Below are 16,509 nucleotides of genomic sequence, written 5' to 3'. Positions count from 1 at the left end.
CACAGCCAGGGAGTCAGGTAGAATGACTCTGAAATTATCACCTTCAGCATTTCAGATAAAATTTTAGACAGTGCGTAGGGGTTCTTGCCCCATTTGGCAGGTAGGGAGAGAAAAAGAAATCTCTACCCACTGTTCTGAGTTTTGCTCTTTGGGAGTGACAAACATTTCAGAGTAAGGCATCATCCTTTTCTTTGCATTCTGTGAAATTTAAACTGGGCTATTCTGTTAAGAAAATATCATTACTGAACAGTGATGTATGTGCTGTATTTCTTCATACACAAGCTGTTCCAGAGTGGCACATCTTTGAATTAAATATCTTTTCACAATAATCACTATAACATATTCTCCCATATGTGACCTGAATCCACACCGTTAAAGTATGGCAGGAATCATTAAAAATAAGGAGGATTTTTAATGCTTTTTTTCCTAGATAAGGTACTTAACTGAGTTCAATGTTGTTAATTTTGAAATCCTCTGGGAAAAGATTTATTTCAATATAAAGCATGTGATTGCAGAGCAAATCATAGGCTCCATTGAACATGAAGGATAAAAAGATTCTTTGCACAATTATATATTAGGCAATTTCATATAAGGTTACCCTAAAATCCGATTTTTTTCAGCTAAAACACGGTGTTCCCAAAATGTTTTAACATCACTTCTTAAGGCTGACTAATCTTTTATAAATATACATATTTATTTTAGTTAAAACACAATTTGTGCTACACTTGACTGCTCTGACACACTAGTTACACACATACATTGCTCCTCTCTTCCTAACCTATTGTCTGTTTGATGGCCTGTCTTCACTTTGGGAGATCAACAAGACAGCCTGTCTTTGTCTCTGTTTGGAAAGCACTGGCAGAAGCAGGTGATAACAAAATAAAAAGCCAGATTAAAAAAGAAAATATATGGGCTTTGTTGCAGTCAGTAGTACTAATAAAGAAACAGCAGGATTGAACCAGAAGGCTGTAGGAGATGAAGGATATCAAAGTCCATATACATACACATATGCAGATATATATACATAAGCATACACACACACACTATATGCGTGTATATGTATATACGCATATATGTGAGAGAGAGTGTGTGTGTGTGCATGTGTATTGAGATGTAGACTTCTTGTATACACAAAGCCAAGTAAGGGATTTTTCAGCAATGTTAGAGACTGAAAAGGATCTGGCAAAAAAGCAAACCATCTCACTCTACTTCCACTAAGCCATGGGGACATTTTCTCTGTCTGTGATTTTCTGCTTTGCTTTAACATGTTCTCTTCAGCATATCTTCATCCATTTACATGGCCACAGCTCTTAATGCTGCAGTTTTAATTCTCTGACCTGTGAGCGGTCTAACCTGTAGCAGTGCCAAGCAGATTTCCACAGAGCAAGCAAGCACTAAAAAAGATTAATTCAAACGACTTTTGCCCTTCTTCACCTTCACATGACTGTTCATCTAGTTTAAAATTCAGCCAAGATGAGATAATTGGAAACCTTGTTAAAAGTTGTTTGAATAGAAGAATAAGGAGCTGCAGATATCCAGCAACTTTTTAAATCAACACAAATGTGTTTTGGTAGCTAATTTCAGGTGTCTGTGCCTGAAAGTTTTGTCCCATATTTTGTACAACTTAAATAAGGAAGCCTTGCAAAGTTCATTTTTCCTACTTCTCAGTGAAAAAAAACTTTATTTAGCAGTAAGCCACTTTTTTTGTTGTTGTTTTCATCATGCTAATGACAGATAAGCAGTTAGTAAGGTATGGAGAGATGAATTTTCTTGTTAACTGTGTAATTTCCCCCATTTTACATTGAAATGGAGAAATATCAATGTATTGATTTACAATTATAATGTGTAATTATCAGCGGAAGTAGACGTGGATTAGGTGACTGTTCTAATTTTATTATTTCACAATGTTTCTTCTCCCTTTGTAAAAACACGTGTTTGATGGAGAGCACAGAGAAGATTATAGAACTCCATGTTCTAGAGAACATAGAGGAAATACAACTCTCTCTGGAGAGACTACCCATGGCTCTTTGATCTTGGGTTAACCAGACACATTGTAAGTCATATATATAATGTTTACCAAAATATTATAAACTCAGGGAAACTGTGCTGTCTTATGCTTCCCAGTAAGGAGTATTGAAAACACAAACCTTAACGCAAGCCTGATGCTTGACCTCATTTACAAACGCTATCCAGTTGCAGAATCCTTCAACTACAAATCTTCCCCTAATCTTCTAGCATTTCTCCCCACAATTTCCTCTCTCTATTCACCCCTCATGACAACATTTTTGAAGTTACCAGCTCCCCATCTCAGGCAGGTTTTCTTCACTGTATTTTTTTCTGCTTTACACAATTGTGGTGAAGGCTACAAGCTGTTTCCTTTTGGGTTCTTTTCGCTTTCTCTTCCCTCCAGTCTCTGAGTGCCTTGAGCTTCTTTCCCAAGCTTAAAAAGAAGACAATGAAGAAAATTAAGACATCTTTGGAGCAAAGCGCTACCCTGCCCAGCATTGGTCTGGTTGTACCCTGGGGCTATGCAAGGCTGGGGGTGACATTTAGGGTGTGATCTCTGTCCCCAATGGAAACAAAATTTCTCAAGGCAGAGGAGCTGGTTAACTGAATTTCTAGTGCAACAATAATGTCATTGCCATGTGTCTACCTTTGTATTTCTGGTTCACTTATACAAGAAGCAGATCATTGCCTTATAAATCAGAGAGAGACCAATATTATTCCTTTTCTCTGTATTGAAATATAAGTACTTAATTTACTTTAACCTCCACCTTTCTCTTATAAAATTCGAGTTCTAATTAAAGCCCATTAACAAAGGTCAAAATACCTGAATATGACTTTAAGCTGTGCTAAGAACTTTCAACTATCAACTGTTATCTATTACTACCAAATAAAAACTCCAATAGTAAAACTGATACGAACTTAAGAGCCGTTCTTGCTGAAATCACACTGATTGCTATCTCACTGTGCCAGGGAATGTAAGCTCTAATCTTTGTTAAATACTGTCTTATTGACATGATCTCATTTCAAAAGAAACACCACTAGCACTATCTAGGAATACTTCTCTTGCGCTGCCCAAGTATAATTACAAACACAAACTACTAATACAGTTTCTTCTAAATTAAATACCAATATTTTCCATATATTACTCTGACCAGGTTTTGTTCGGATCAAAACAGTTTTGATCAAATACTGTTTTGATCAGTAATGTTTGGATCAAAATAAGTATTTTTGTGAGATTTTAATTTTCTGGTGAGAACTTAATTTTTTGAGAGATTTTTGTGAGATTTCAAATTTTTTTGTGATATAGTCATATTTTTAATAAATATCACCAGAAATACTGATTTGTTCATTTAAATAAAAATATAATGTAACTTAGTATTAAAACACTTCAGGTGTTGAGGCACAGAACTGCTGGCCCACCCATACTAGTATCCAACCAGACAGAGCTCGCCCAGTCATCATAATGCCCAAGCATTTAAATGCCCAAACATTTAAACGCCCAAACATTTAAACACTAGACATTCAAACAAGCAAACAGCCACAGTATCCACATAAACTTCCTCACCGTAAGACTTTTATAACCTTATCTGCACCTTTCAACATCCCAAGACTATTTACATGTTTTAATATTTAATATGTTATACAGTTCGGTAATGTGTTTTCAAGTGGGCAGAATGACAACATGAAGGTTGGAATTCACTTCCATGACCGAAGGTGTAGAAATGGTGTTACAGACATTTACAGTGACAGAAGTTAATGCTGCTACACATTGTCCTACCTTTTAGCCTACTGTACATCTTTGGGAGAACATAAAAGAAAAACTAAAAAGAACTGTTTTCTGGTTTTAGTCAGGGCATCTGAGGGTAGAATGCTTAACACAAAAGTCATGTTCCTGAACGGGGAGGCTGCTGGACCTCCAGTCTTATTATGGAGACTGTGAAGCCAATCTCTTTGGTAAGCTGTTGGATATCTATTGATGACAGACATTATTAATGAAAACAACTTGTAACACAGCTTTTTTCTTTCTGTTTTCATGTCCTGTAAGCTCATAGCAAGCAGGAGAAAAATGTATAACAAAATTACATAAAACAAACAAGAGGTGGAAGCTGGACTGCCTTGGAAATCTGGCCAGTCTTATGCTTATGGAAATCTGGAGTGACTGCAGAGACACCAGTGGAGTTGTGATGGCTGTAGATTCAGATCCAAGCAATTTTTTTTTTTCCTCTCTGTGTGTGCTAGGAAAAGTTCAGTCCATTTGTATCTACCAGTTAATGTTTTACCCAAAGAGGGTAACTTTAATCCTTAGAACAATTCTCTTATTAAGATATTAAGGTAATGGCACATCTAAATTGTGCCACTTAGTCAGTAATGATCATAAGAACATATGAGGTGTCAGCAGATGCTGCAGATAGCTCTGCTACTTTCTATGTGAATTCAAGGCTAACCTTAGCCGTCATTAACCCTAGCTTGATTAATGTTCTTATGGGGCGCACTTCTCCTCCTCTTCCCAATAGTTGAAGTTCTGCTGTGGAAGGCAATAAAACATAGGAACTAGCTGGGAAAGGGGGGGTATTGAGGCATCAACAGTATGGCAGGTGAGGAGAGTCAAGCTACAAGCCCAAAGGCAATACTAGATGCTTCCCAAGGGACAGTTCCTAGGAGAAGATCCTCAAGGACTTATCCAGGCAACAATTGTGCCAGAAGGTAACCATACACATCCTATAAACAGAAATTATGTCCACCCCAGCAACTCCCGAACGTAGTGCTACTTATCTTTATCCTGAATCCCATCATGCCAGGCATGAATGTCTAATTTAATTATTGCATCCTGTAAAGATAGGAATTGTTTTCCCTGTTTTTCTAAACAAGATAACATCAAAATTGCAATTTGGCAGGGCTCACTGGTAAGTTCACTGTGTTGCCACATGGAAAATTAGACAGTAGAGCAACAACAAAAACAAACCCTTTTGAGTCAGCAAATAACTGGGTCTCACTATCAGGACAAGCAGCCCAGGAGAGCAGCAAGGAAGGAAGCGCGATTGTGACCCACCTTCTTAAACTAATTGGCAGACGAGCTTTTTTAAAGCCAGATGGAGAGATGGAAGATGTAGGTGTACCTCAGGGCTTTTCTCCATCCCTTTCCGGACAGCCTGCGCAGTACTCAGTACTTACTACCTATTTGGGTAATAAGGAAACAGATCTTTTCAAGAGGCAGTTCTGCACACTGCAGAAGTGTACATGACACACTAAAATGGACCGCTCACAATCTTGTCTCAAGTTAATGATACCTGAAAATCATCTTTTTTCTACCTCAAATCCGAAGTAATATAAATCAATTTTCCATTTATATGATTATTTGATTCATAGAACAGAGATACAGTTCTATTCCTGATAAAATCTATACATTACATTCAGTAATATTCAGTAAAGATGGTAATATCCTCCTATAGAGAGCAAATTTACTTGCTATTCCTCAAGGCAAATGAGCTACAGCCAAAATGAACGGGGGTGTGATTTATTCCTTCCCATTGGCAGCTCTTCACTTCCTTAACTCTTCAAATCTAGAACTTTCTGGCCTCTATTAAGGATTATCAAGCTATTCCGCTGTGCTGCAATGGCCTTTTGCATCACAGGATGCTCTTAGGTTGTTGTGATGCAGCTGTAATCTGCACTAGGGTACAAATCGGGACCACCCCGGTGGCACCATACCTCTCCTTCTTATCTGCGCACCAAGCTCTCCAATAGCCCAATGAAATTCTGCAACTGATTTTTCTCAGGTCTGGGACACCAAAGTTCAGAAATAGAAAAGTCTTATGAATGAGCCGTGTTCTCCTAATAGCAGCAATTGATCATGAAGAAATTTGCAGTTGGATTCGGGGTGCCTTGAGCTATAGAGCTATTGATTATGTTGAACAAGAACACTGCAATCCAGTGCTTGATGCCTAATTTGGGGCATGAAAGGCTGATTTGCAAAGGCAAGCTTACCATTCCTGCATATGTTAGGTAAGCATTGTGTGTGCTTATCTCCTCTTCTACTAGAATTTAGGCACATAAAGCTAAACTTTCTGAATGGCATATAATTTACATATATAAGCTTAACTTTTTAGAAAAAATTAATTAGTGATTATGAGTACTTTGAGATTTGACTACCAAAACTGAGCTGGTTTTAAGGGGTTCAATTTTTAGCAGTGGTGAACACCAGCTAGAAGGTTCCCTTACAGAATCTCCATGTAGGCCACCATTATTTTTTTTAACACCTATTAACTTTTTCAGCATTGTAAACAAAATATGCTTCAGATTTCTTTCACCTCAACAGCTTCTACTTCCAACAACAACAACAACAAAAATTAATAAAACTTGAACAATCCATTTGAAAACCAGGAATAAATCATCCATCATTGTCTTCTGTGATGTTTTATATAGCACAATGCTTTTCTGAAGAAACTTTCTCTTAATGGCCACCATCTGGTGTAACTCATAAGGGCAAGTTAGGACTCTGTAACAGATCTGCAGGGCCCCCTAAAACATTTCTGAGAAAAATGAAAGACTTATTCCAACAGACGCAAGAGAGTTCACAAACAAAGGAGTTATTCATAGCTTTATCGCAGCTTGGAGTGAGGGTGTGAAAATATTGAGAAAGCTTTGTCACTAATTTCTAGTCAAAGCTTGCAAAATACAATTGCTTTGCAAGCCTTATTTTAGCTGGTGAATATGTTTTAGTTTAAGTCACTGGTACATAACACGTGCTGTAAGGGTGGTTGCTACATCAGCCTTTCAGACAGGCAGCTATAACTGAACAAGGATTAACAAGTCTTAGCTATATGCGAAGGGCTCATAGTTCCTTAAAAACAATGCTTATGTACAGACTTTTCTTTTGTGAGTCTGTCCCAGTTCTTCAGACCTATGCAAAAGGCAAGCAAAAACCAGCAAGTGAATGGTTTTGGTGTATCCAAAATCTATATAGTCGACATTATGCTTGACACTTCCCAGAAGATACTGGAGTGGCTTTACAATACCTGTTCAGGGTCAGTTACACTCCCATGGGCAGCCAGAAGAGGAGAACTTATTGTAATTGCCAACCACCCCCTTGAGACAATGACAGAGGCTTAATTAAGCACTTCTATGACTCTCTATTGAAACATGCAAGATGAGATTACACGGCCAGGTGCACCATTTTGTCTCTTCCACACTAGCGTATGTGACTATTTAAGTAACTTCTTAAACTATTTAAATTATTTCAATTCAGCCAGCTACACAAAGGCAAATAGCAACAAAATTTAATAAACCATTATACTGTGAAAGTTTCCATGTGGACTTCTGGCATAAGAAAACTATTTTTTAAAAATGTCTTTCTATTGAGGAAAAATACAAAAAGCATGTTTCCTACAAAATGGTAAATTCAAGGAGCACTGATTATTTGAAATCAAGCCCTTTTTCAGATATGAGTGAAAAGGGCTTTCGGGAATTTTCTCTCTTCCTGAGGACCCTAGTTGCTAATTTTGATGCTTTTAAAGCAGTATTTTCTTTTCTGTAAATGCTTTTCTCTTCCTTGTGGTAAACAGAATAAACTGACAGACTGCTTTACTGGCACTAAAATATACGAAGTCAACAAACTGCAAAAGAGGGAAACTGTCTTTCTTCCATTCCCCATCTGCTGCAGGCAGTTGAAGAGTTACTTATAGCAACCGTAGATTAGGAAAAAAATTCACACTGCTGTAGAAATTGCCAACAGTAGACTCACTTGGAGAGCTTGGCTTTATTTGTAGACATTTCCAAACATTATTTGTTCTTTTTTGGGGCCTGTTTCAAAATCCGTCAAACCAGAGACAAGACTTCCATTAATTTCAATGGCTTTGGAGCAGATTCCCAGAGGATAGTCTGTGGCACGTCCAGCTCTGGCATTTTTAGCAGTGTGTTCATGTAGTCAAATTTCTAGTTGCAGAGAGAGAACTGAACCATGCTACAGAATCCATTCATCACAAATGTGAGTCAATGGCATCTACTGGAAATGCATAGTCTATATCACTGAGCCAGATACATTTAAGTACAGTCTCTTTCATCACACATATGTTTTCGGAAACAGGCTGTGTTTCTCGTATCTAAGAGGACAAAATGGGAGGGCTGGCTGCCAGCTTCTCCAAAGGCTGGCAAGTCAGCACGGCCCAAGAAGAAGCGAGGACTCTGAGGGAAATGTCATGAAAATATACAGTGGCCAACTAACTGAACAGCAGCTGCCCTCCACTCTGACTTCTGCAATAGCTTGAATATAAAAGAGTTGGATTGGGGGTTCCCAAATCTGTAGCCTATGAAGTTTTGTATGGAGCCCAAAAGGGACTCTTAATTTGCAGACATTCTCAACAGAACCAGCTGACAATCATAGTTACATGGCCTCTTCCAGGAAGAGGATGGGTGTCTGGGCAATGACTGGGCCAGATCCATCAGCTAATTAGAATATGGACTGGCCTTCCCCAGAGCTGGGAAACCCAGTCTGAATATCTCAGCTGCTCCATCAGCCCTTCCTATTAATCAGTCAGAAATTAATGTAGGATCTGCTCCAAGGGTTCCATAGCTGAGGTAAGTCTTGATTTTCAAGTGCTGTGGGAAAGGGGACATCCAGCATAGTGTCTATCCCTCCATCACAGTGCATTTTATTCCCCTTTCTTCTCCTCCCCGACAGTTGTCCTACCCATTAAACACTTTCCCACTTTATCCTGAAAACCCTGATCATAGTCCTGCTTTATCCAGCTGAGCAAGGTGACTAAGAACTGGAGGTCCAAAAAGGTCTTGGGATTGTAGATCACTCTTAAATGCTTACTGGATGCAGTACACATACTTTACTTTGCAAGAAAGCTTTAGAGAGTTAGAGCTGGACTGGCATACTGTGCGATATGTGCATTACCTTCAGTGCAATGCAGGTGGCTTTTCTGCAATGCGGGAATTCAACCAAGCATCACTGCTTCCTGCATCTCTGTGATGCAGTAGCTGGCTCACTGATCCATGTCTAAATATAAGTGCATGTTCTTTCAATGTCAGGTTATGGTGGTATAAATTAATGATAATTGCATCAAATTAAATGGAGTTAATGCCAAGGACAGAAGGATTGCAATAGCTAAAGATCCTTATTTGTACTGTATTTCTGCTAGTTCAGTGGCCTTGTAAACCTAATGGGTATCTTTTGTAAGGAAGTTCAGAAGCACTCAGGGATTTCAGCTCCTAAATGTTGCTGGGCTGGCTTCCCCAAGCCTATCAGCAGCCTTTGGAATATGCACACAGGACTCCCAAGTAGCTGTGATGATTAAGGCAATACTTTCATCTTTTCTAAATCACTGTTTTAACTTCTGGCCTTCTACCTCCTAGCAGATATGAATACTGTAGCTCTGTATAGTTAAGCAGCTTAGCTTTTAAGGGATGATGGGAGCATTTCACTTGGGATGTGGAATTCTAAACAGACACAACGCTTCAAAATGAAGCTTACTTGGGACAGCTGAGATGAACCTGTGTATGTGTAAACAGGTGGACAGGATGAATATGATACAATAATTGTAGACATTGCATTAGCATCCAAAAGAAGCACCTCAAATAATTAGCATCCAAAAGGAGCACTTCAAATAATAATGATTAAAAATAAAGCAACCCAAAACAATTAAATGTATCTAGAGGAGCACTGTGTGTTTTCCCATCTCATAACTCCTTGTGTTTCTCATTTTCCTCATTCTCCTCTCATTCTCACTATTGTATCTCTTTGTTGTTGTTGTAAAGACCTCCAGCTTTAATGTTCACACAATGACGCCTTTGATGTACGAGCTTTATCTCACTTTCCCATGTGTCCAATAGCAGCATACATCAACTTTATCTTCTCTGCTCATGAGGAAAGCAGTACTCTAAAGTCTTCTCTTCAAACTGACTTCACATGGAATGAGACATTTATACAATAGGCCTCACAACGGCCATTGCAGTGACTTAGCATCAACACTTGTTATGGTATCCTCAGACGCAATCACCATTATATATTAGAAGCAACCTGTTCTATGTTCTATTGCCGCTATTGTTGCAAGCAGCAAAGAGGAAGGAGAAATGCTGATGACATGCCAAGGATGATATCTCAAGCTTTTGAAGAAGGCAGCAAAAAGAGTGGTGATGTGATAAGCAAAGCCAGTACCACACAGGGCACTGAGCTGAGAATGTGGCTGGGGATCACAGTTCTAATTTCTCTCGCTGTATGCTTGGCTGTGGAGGAGGCAACTGTTGATGAAGGAATCCCTTGCTCAAAGTACCAGCTAGCTTTCAACCATTCATGCTATGAGTTTGTTAGACTCCAGCGTACCTTCACAAGTGCCCAGAGCTGGTGTGAGAGAGGAGGAGGGCACCTTGTCTTTATTGAAAATGAGGAAACTCAAGAGTTCTTGCAAAAGCATATTGCTGAGGATCAGGAATGGTGGATAGGACTGACCTCAAACTCCTTGCTGAATGAAACTACTGACGGTAGGTGATTTTGAAATCATGTCTTCTTTAAAACTGTATCAGCCCATGGTGCTTACTTAATGTGACAACAAATGCAATCAGTCCCTCTGTAGACATCTGTTGAAAAGCCACTGTCTTTTGTTGCTGTAACTTCAGATTTATATTAAGATGTTTTAATTGCCTGCTTCGCTTCTCAATTGCATTTGTCACCCTTTCCACCGGATCTTGTGGTGGTGAATTAGATCAGCTTGCTGACCCAGTGAAAAAAATGTGCTGGGTTAGTTCTCTAGTGGAAGAGCAAGCTGAGCCAATTCATCACACTAGGAAGTGCTGCAAGATCTGATGCAAGGGAAATGGTGGAATCTTGAGGCTGGGAGCACGGGGGGAAGTGGCGGTGTCTCTTTTAGTAATTATATCACATTAAATATAAAATGTAATTTAAGATCCCTATGCAGACTAAACCACCTCTGCTTCAGTAGGAGCAGGGCTACAGTCCTGCTCTGCAGGCTCTGACTCTGTAATTGTGTTACTGTGGAAAATAAACATTCGGGACGCAATTATTTTGTTCACAGGGTCAATGATTTGGCTGGACACTTCAAAGATAAGCTACAATAACTGGTACAAGGATCAGCCATCTCCCTTCTCATCCACTTGTGGGTACATCCTGAAGAATGCGAAGTATCAGTGGGGCGTGACTGAAAATTGCAGCCAGGAATTTGACTTCATTTGTGAGTTTGGTAAGATACACAACAGCTGGAACTGGGAAGTGAGCATGCCATGTTCACAACTGTGCATAAATTGCTTTGTTGCTTTCAAAGTGGCTGCACAATAACTTAATAAAGTTTATGAAAAGTGAACAAGCAAAAAGCCATATAATCCCAGCAGGTGCTCTTTTCCCAGTGCACTGATGTAACATCTGATCCAAAGAAAGGAAGAACCCTGAAATCACTGGGAGATGTAGGTGCTCAGCAACTAGCCACTAAGATCCAGGTTTCCAATAGAGGACTAGTAAAATAGAAATGGATCTGGGAGTGAATCTAAATGTGTAGCAGTCCATGTCTACAGCAGACGTAAGCTAGCTAGTTTAAAGCCAATTTCAGTAGTGCATAATAGCATGGTTGCAAGAATAAACTCCCACAATATCGTAGTACCTGAGCTAGGTGGGATCTGTATGACTGCCCTGTAAACATACTCTTAATCACAAATATGTGCCAAAATAATTTCCATTTGTAACTGAAGCAAAAATACAGCCAGGCTTCCAGAGACACCGCTCCTAGAAGCCTGGAGTAAGCAAAAGTGAGAGCAAGTTTTTCTTGTTTCTTCTCAGACCTTTCCATCAGGTGAAGTTTGAGGGCTTCCAGGATAAGGAAGCAGAGAGGAACCTGTAGTTCCTGGTGGCATTTTAGTGCTCAGACAGAAAATCTATAGACATTGTGTCCCTTAAATTGTGACTTGGAACAAACAGTCCTGGAAAGGAATGCTGGCAATATCGTCCCAGTCAACATATAGATATGAGGGGAATTCGTGTTCCTCACACTTCGCACGTAAGCCAAGCATTTTAAACTGTAACTAGAACTAAGGTCAAAAGCACTGGAAGGACAGTCTGGCTATAAGCTCACTAATATATAAAAAGTCTTCAAATCCAGTATGCAGGTACAGGTGACCGCAAGCCCTAGCAGTGCTCCTGCCCTGGTCCAGTACTGGACTATTTCTGACATAATGAACAAGTCATTCCACAATCAGCAAAACTAATAAAAGTTTTGTTTCCTGTCCTGATTTTCTGTTCCACATCCCCTCCCTACCCTCCTCCTCAGCACTCCCAGTTCATTCCCGTATCCCCAGCACGTCCCACCTCTGCAAACACTTTTCTCTCCCTCAGCTCCCTCCCTTAGCAGTTCTGCAGCTGCCTCAGAGCTCCAGCTGTACGTGCTGGCCAGTAGAACCCCACATCGTGGAACAGATAGATGAACATTGGGTTATAATCCCTACTCGTAATAGAGGCACTGATGTAGCTCTTTCTCTTCTACCTACCTATTGATTTTCAAGAAATTTTAGGGTGTTTTGAGGTTTATATCTGTACATCAAATTTGGCTGAAGATGACTAACATTAAAAATGATTGGGGGAGAGGAAATTGGCAGGCAGCACAATCCCTTAAGCTTATTTTCCTTGCAAAAACAGACTAAAATTATTTTTCCATTACAGCCTTGGTAGACAACTGTCTGTTTGTAAGGAAGCTATCAACTGTTACCATAGGATCTGATTTAAAGCCCATTAAATTCAAAGAGTCTTTGCATTATTGAGCAACAATGTCCTACACTACATCCATCATTCCATTACCCAGGAAACCGAAAACAGGTTGAGGCAATTATAGTGTTTTCAGTATCTACAGCTCATTTCCATTAACACACACACATATTTCAATAATAGACTCCTCTTTTACCAACTTTGCATGCAAGGAGTTAGATCTAATATCTCAAAGAAACAGGGGCAGTATTTTCATTAGTTTCCCTGGGTGTTGAATGTTTGGATGTTCCCACAACCTGACAGTGCTTAAGTTTGTCTCTGTGTAAAATGGGCATAGTGATACTTAACACCTTCATACACAGCTACTGTGAGGCTGGGTTCACATTGAGTTTGAAACTTCAGATGAAACTGATACCTTATCTACTTGATCATCTGAGATAGGTATACATGTACAAACAACTAACCAGACAGTGTTCTGCCTTCACCCTTTCTTTGGTCATCTATCCCAGCATTATTTGTGTTTCTCAATGCACGTAAAAACTTTCCTTGTTATTGTTTCTTATTATTTCTATTCTACCATCTGGTGCTCTGTAGGTTAGCAATTCATTGTAGTCAAAATATATGTATTGAACCAGGGTTTGTACATAGGAACACAAACGAGATTCTGTACATATTTCCATGTAAAAGTTGCTGAGACAGCAAATACTATGGGAACTCTATACAAAGTAAAGAACAAAAAAATGCATGAGATGATAGTCCGTATTAGAATTTAACAGCAAATTATTTTTCAAGCTTATTTAGAGAGCTCTAATCTGTAAACTGATCATGTTGCTATAGTTACAGCCAGGCTTAGATTTAGCCTTTAAATAACAATAGCACACAATTACTGCAGTGTGCACACATTGGCACTGTTAATCAAGGTACTTAAGGGGAATGATCAAAACAGCAACTGACGGACAATGTATTTAAACCTGAGACAGCTGAAACAAAAACATTCTTTTGCAACACTCCCATATGAGAGCAGTCTTTCGCATCCTCCTCTTCAGGGTATTAAGTATCCTGATTACTACAGGATACTAAGAATTCTGAAAGATAATTAACTGTCCTAGATTAATCAAAGAATGAGGTGTACGCATTTAGTGATATGACCTTACTCATTTGAGCAGTCCTGCTGAATGAAGTCACTCAAATATCACACAGGAACAAAGGTGTCTCTGTAGCAGAAATGGGATCAGGTCCCATACTTAATATGCAAACTATTCTCCAGAGCAATTATCTGAATATCATGCAAATCATACACTGCCACAAGGCTCTTTCGGAAGTAAGGAGTAACTATAAACCTTCCAGTGCTGCAGGTCAAACAAATGCTAAGTGTTTTCCACAAACATATGTTTATTTTTTAAATTAAAATATTTTTGTTTATTAAAAATGTTCTCAATTTTTTTTTAAGGCAGTAAAGACCACAAATCTATTCTTTTGGATTTTAAAAAAGCAAAAATATTTTATTCTTTGTTTTTTTTTTCCCATTTTCTTAATTGTTTAGCTTAAAAGGGAGAAGAGGGAAGAAAGAGAAACAAAAAAAAATGGATATGCAGGAGAATTGTAGCAGGATTTTTCAGAAATTCAAGAAGTTAAATCTAACTTTTTTTCTCCTATTAGAATCTGGCCAGAGCATTGCTTGTGACCATTACAATGCCACTGTACAATGTGGATCAGGAGAAGTTATTCAAATTGGAGAGAGCTTCTATGGACGGAAGACGCCTCACTACTGTGTATCAGAGACTCCTCTCCAGTATGATGCAGATGAAGACTGTAGCTGGATCAGCGTCAAAGACGAAGTAGCAGGTAGCATCTTATGGCATTGCTTGTCAGAAGCATAGAGTATGTGCCAAAGTTCCTGGTCCCTAAAATATTTTATCTTGAATTTCAGTAGAGTTAGTGAATAGGAAAGTGGATCATTCCTAGAATGAAGGGAATCACAGAGAACTGTGACATGGACGAGGTTCCCACAGGAGGCTGAGGGATTGCGAGGAGCAGAGATTCAGAGAAGGAGAGGGGGAGCAAATGGAGGACAAGGGTTCCTCTCACTGTGTGAAGAAAATGTGTGGGCACACCAGTGGGAGACCCTAGGTTTGACAGAGATGGAAGAGAACACGTCCATACAAACCTAACTCCAAACCAGGAGGGGTGAAAAGGCTGGCACCCATGGGGACAGGAGGGCGGGAGGGATCTGCTGCTGCCTGCCGTGTGTCGAGTACACAGCCTGCTGGAGCTACAGGGCTCCGCTGCTTGCCAGACTAAACAGTGACTATGGCCTCTCCCTGTGGTGATTCGTTGGGCTTCCAGCCAAAATTAAACAAAACACGTAACTTCTTTTTTTTTTACCCTAATTCAGCTTTATTCCAATAAAGTGGATCGGTGCTAAGGAATACCAGGCAATAAGCAACGCACTAAAGTCAAAGTGATGTGGGAGTTTGTCTAGAAATCAGTGAGATGATATTGCTCCCCCACCCCTTTTTGTTTCTGTAATCATCTCTCATCTGAGGTGTTATGACAGTCAAAGACAAAACCCACTAGTTCATACAAAACGATCCTTCTTTCCAGGCCAGTGTCATGGTCTTCAGGCCTGCCAGGTGGCAGCGGATGGCACTTTCTTTGGAGATCCTTGTCCAGCTTCCGGAAGCTATTTGTCTATTCAATACCACTGCAAGGAAGGTAAGTGGGAGGGGGCTGTCAACACCAAAAGCCTGTTCTGCTCTTTGCTGTAACACTGTGACCATTGATATTTATCTTAAAAATCACTGCTCCATCCTCGGGGAAGAACCTGGAAGAGTGGTGACCACTAAAAACAGGCACAAAAATGTAGCTTCCCTGTCCTCACTGAAGGCTTTTGATAGGATACAAAGCCAGGAAATTCAGACACATAAAACACACTTAAATGAAATTATGTTCCAACAAGAATCTTGACCACTAGGTGAGAAAAAGAATCAGCTCCCTCTCACACCACTAATGCACTCAAATTAGCAGCAGTACCAACTCTGTTTTGGAGAAGGCCTGCTCTCAATACATGAAAATTAATTGAATTATGTAAGAAATGTAGACAAACAATGGCAATGAAGTCTGTCATTATGTTTTACAGGTCTGCAGCTCATTGTAACAGATACATGCTTTGTCTTTGAAAGTATCACCGTCAGTTTGAACTGGCTGCTTTCTCCATACTCTGGCAACCTTTCCTGTATCATTAGCACTGGAGATGGCCACACTATTGATCCTTACTACCCTCTAACGTAAGATATATCTTTCATGTATCATCAGACAACCAGTAAATTTCACTGCTTGCATTTTATTGAATGCTTCAAGTGTCTTAAATGAGATGTTAAAAATCAACTAGATTAATAATAGACAATACATACAAGACACTTGGATTCTGCAGAAACTTGTTCTGAAATTAATACAAAATTTTATGTCAAGCTGCCAACCACAGTCTTTCTTCTGCTTAATATGATTCCTATTTCTTATTAAGGGAATTTATTCCAGAACCTAAGCACACAAAATTACTGAAAACACGTCAGTAATTGCCAAAGAAACAGATAAGCATTATTTTCTTAAGTTTAAAGAGTATTTTTTTATAACATGGCATTCTGGAGTTTTTCTTTTATTTTAATTGCATAAAAATTGTGTCCTTATAGGATCAAACATTTTTCTGTTGGATTTAAAAATCACATTTTGTCCTAGTGCTAGGAATGATAGAGAATGGTTCTAGAAATGTATTTGTCTACTAATGGAATCCTACTTGA

The 16,509-nt window shown here is 39.2% G+C and overlaps 1 protein-coding gene across 1 annotated transcript in view; it reads left to right on the top strand.

Annotated features, from left to right (window-relative positions):
* The first annotated feature begins 10,034 nt into the window (after positions 1-10,034).
* PKD1L3 (polycystin 1 like 3, transient receptor potential channel interacting) overlaps positions 10,035-16,509 on the top strand; it is a 42,644-nt gene continuing 36,169 nt past the window's right edge. Inside the window, exons 1-5 of the mRNA XM_075160728.1 lie at positions 10,035-10,488; positions 11,040-11,204; positions 14,372-14,557; positions 15,317-15,427; positions 15,852-15,999. Of these exons, the coding sequence (XP_075016829.1) occupies positions 10,035-10,488; positions 11,040-11,204; positions 14,372-14,557; positions 15,317-15,427; positions 15,852-15,999 (1,064 nt within the window). The remainder of the gene's footprint in view (positions 10,489-11,039; positions 11,205-14,371; positions 14,558-15,316; positions 15,428-15,851; positions 16,000-16,509) is intronic.

This window comes from Calonectris borealis, chromosome 12, assembly GCF_964195595.1.
Source record: "Calonectris borealis chromosome 12, bCalBor7.hap1.2, whole genome shotgun sequence".
Taxonomy (NCBI): Eukaryota; Metazoa; Chordata; class Aves; order Procellariiformes; family Procellariidae; genus Calonectris; species Calonectris borealis.
The sequence above is the reverse complement of the archived record's forward strand: the minus strand, read 5'-3'. Positions and strand labels throughout refer to the sequence as shown.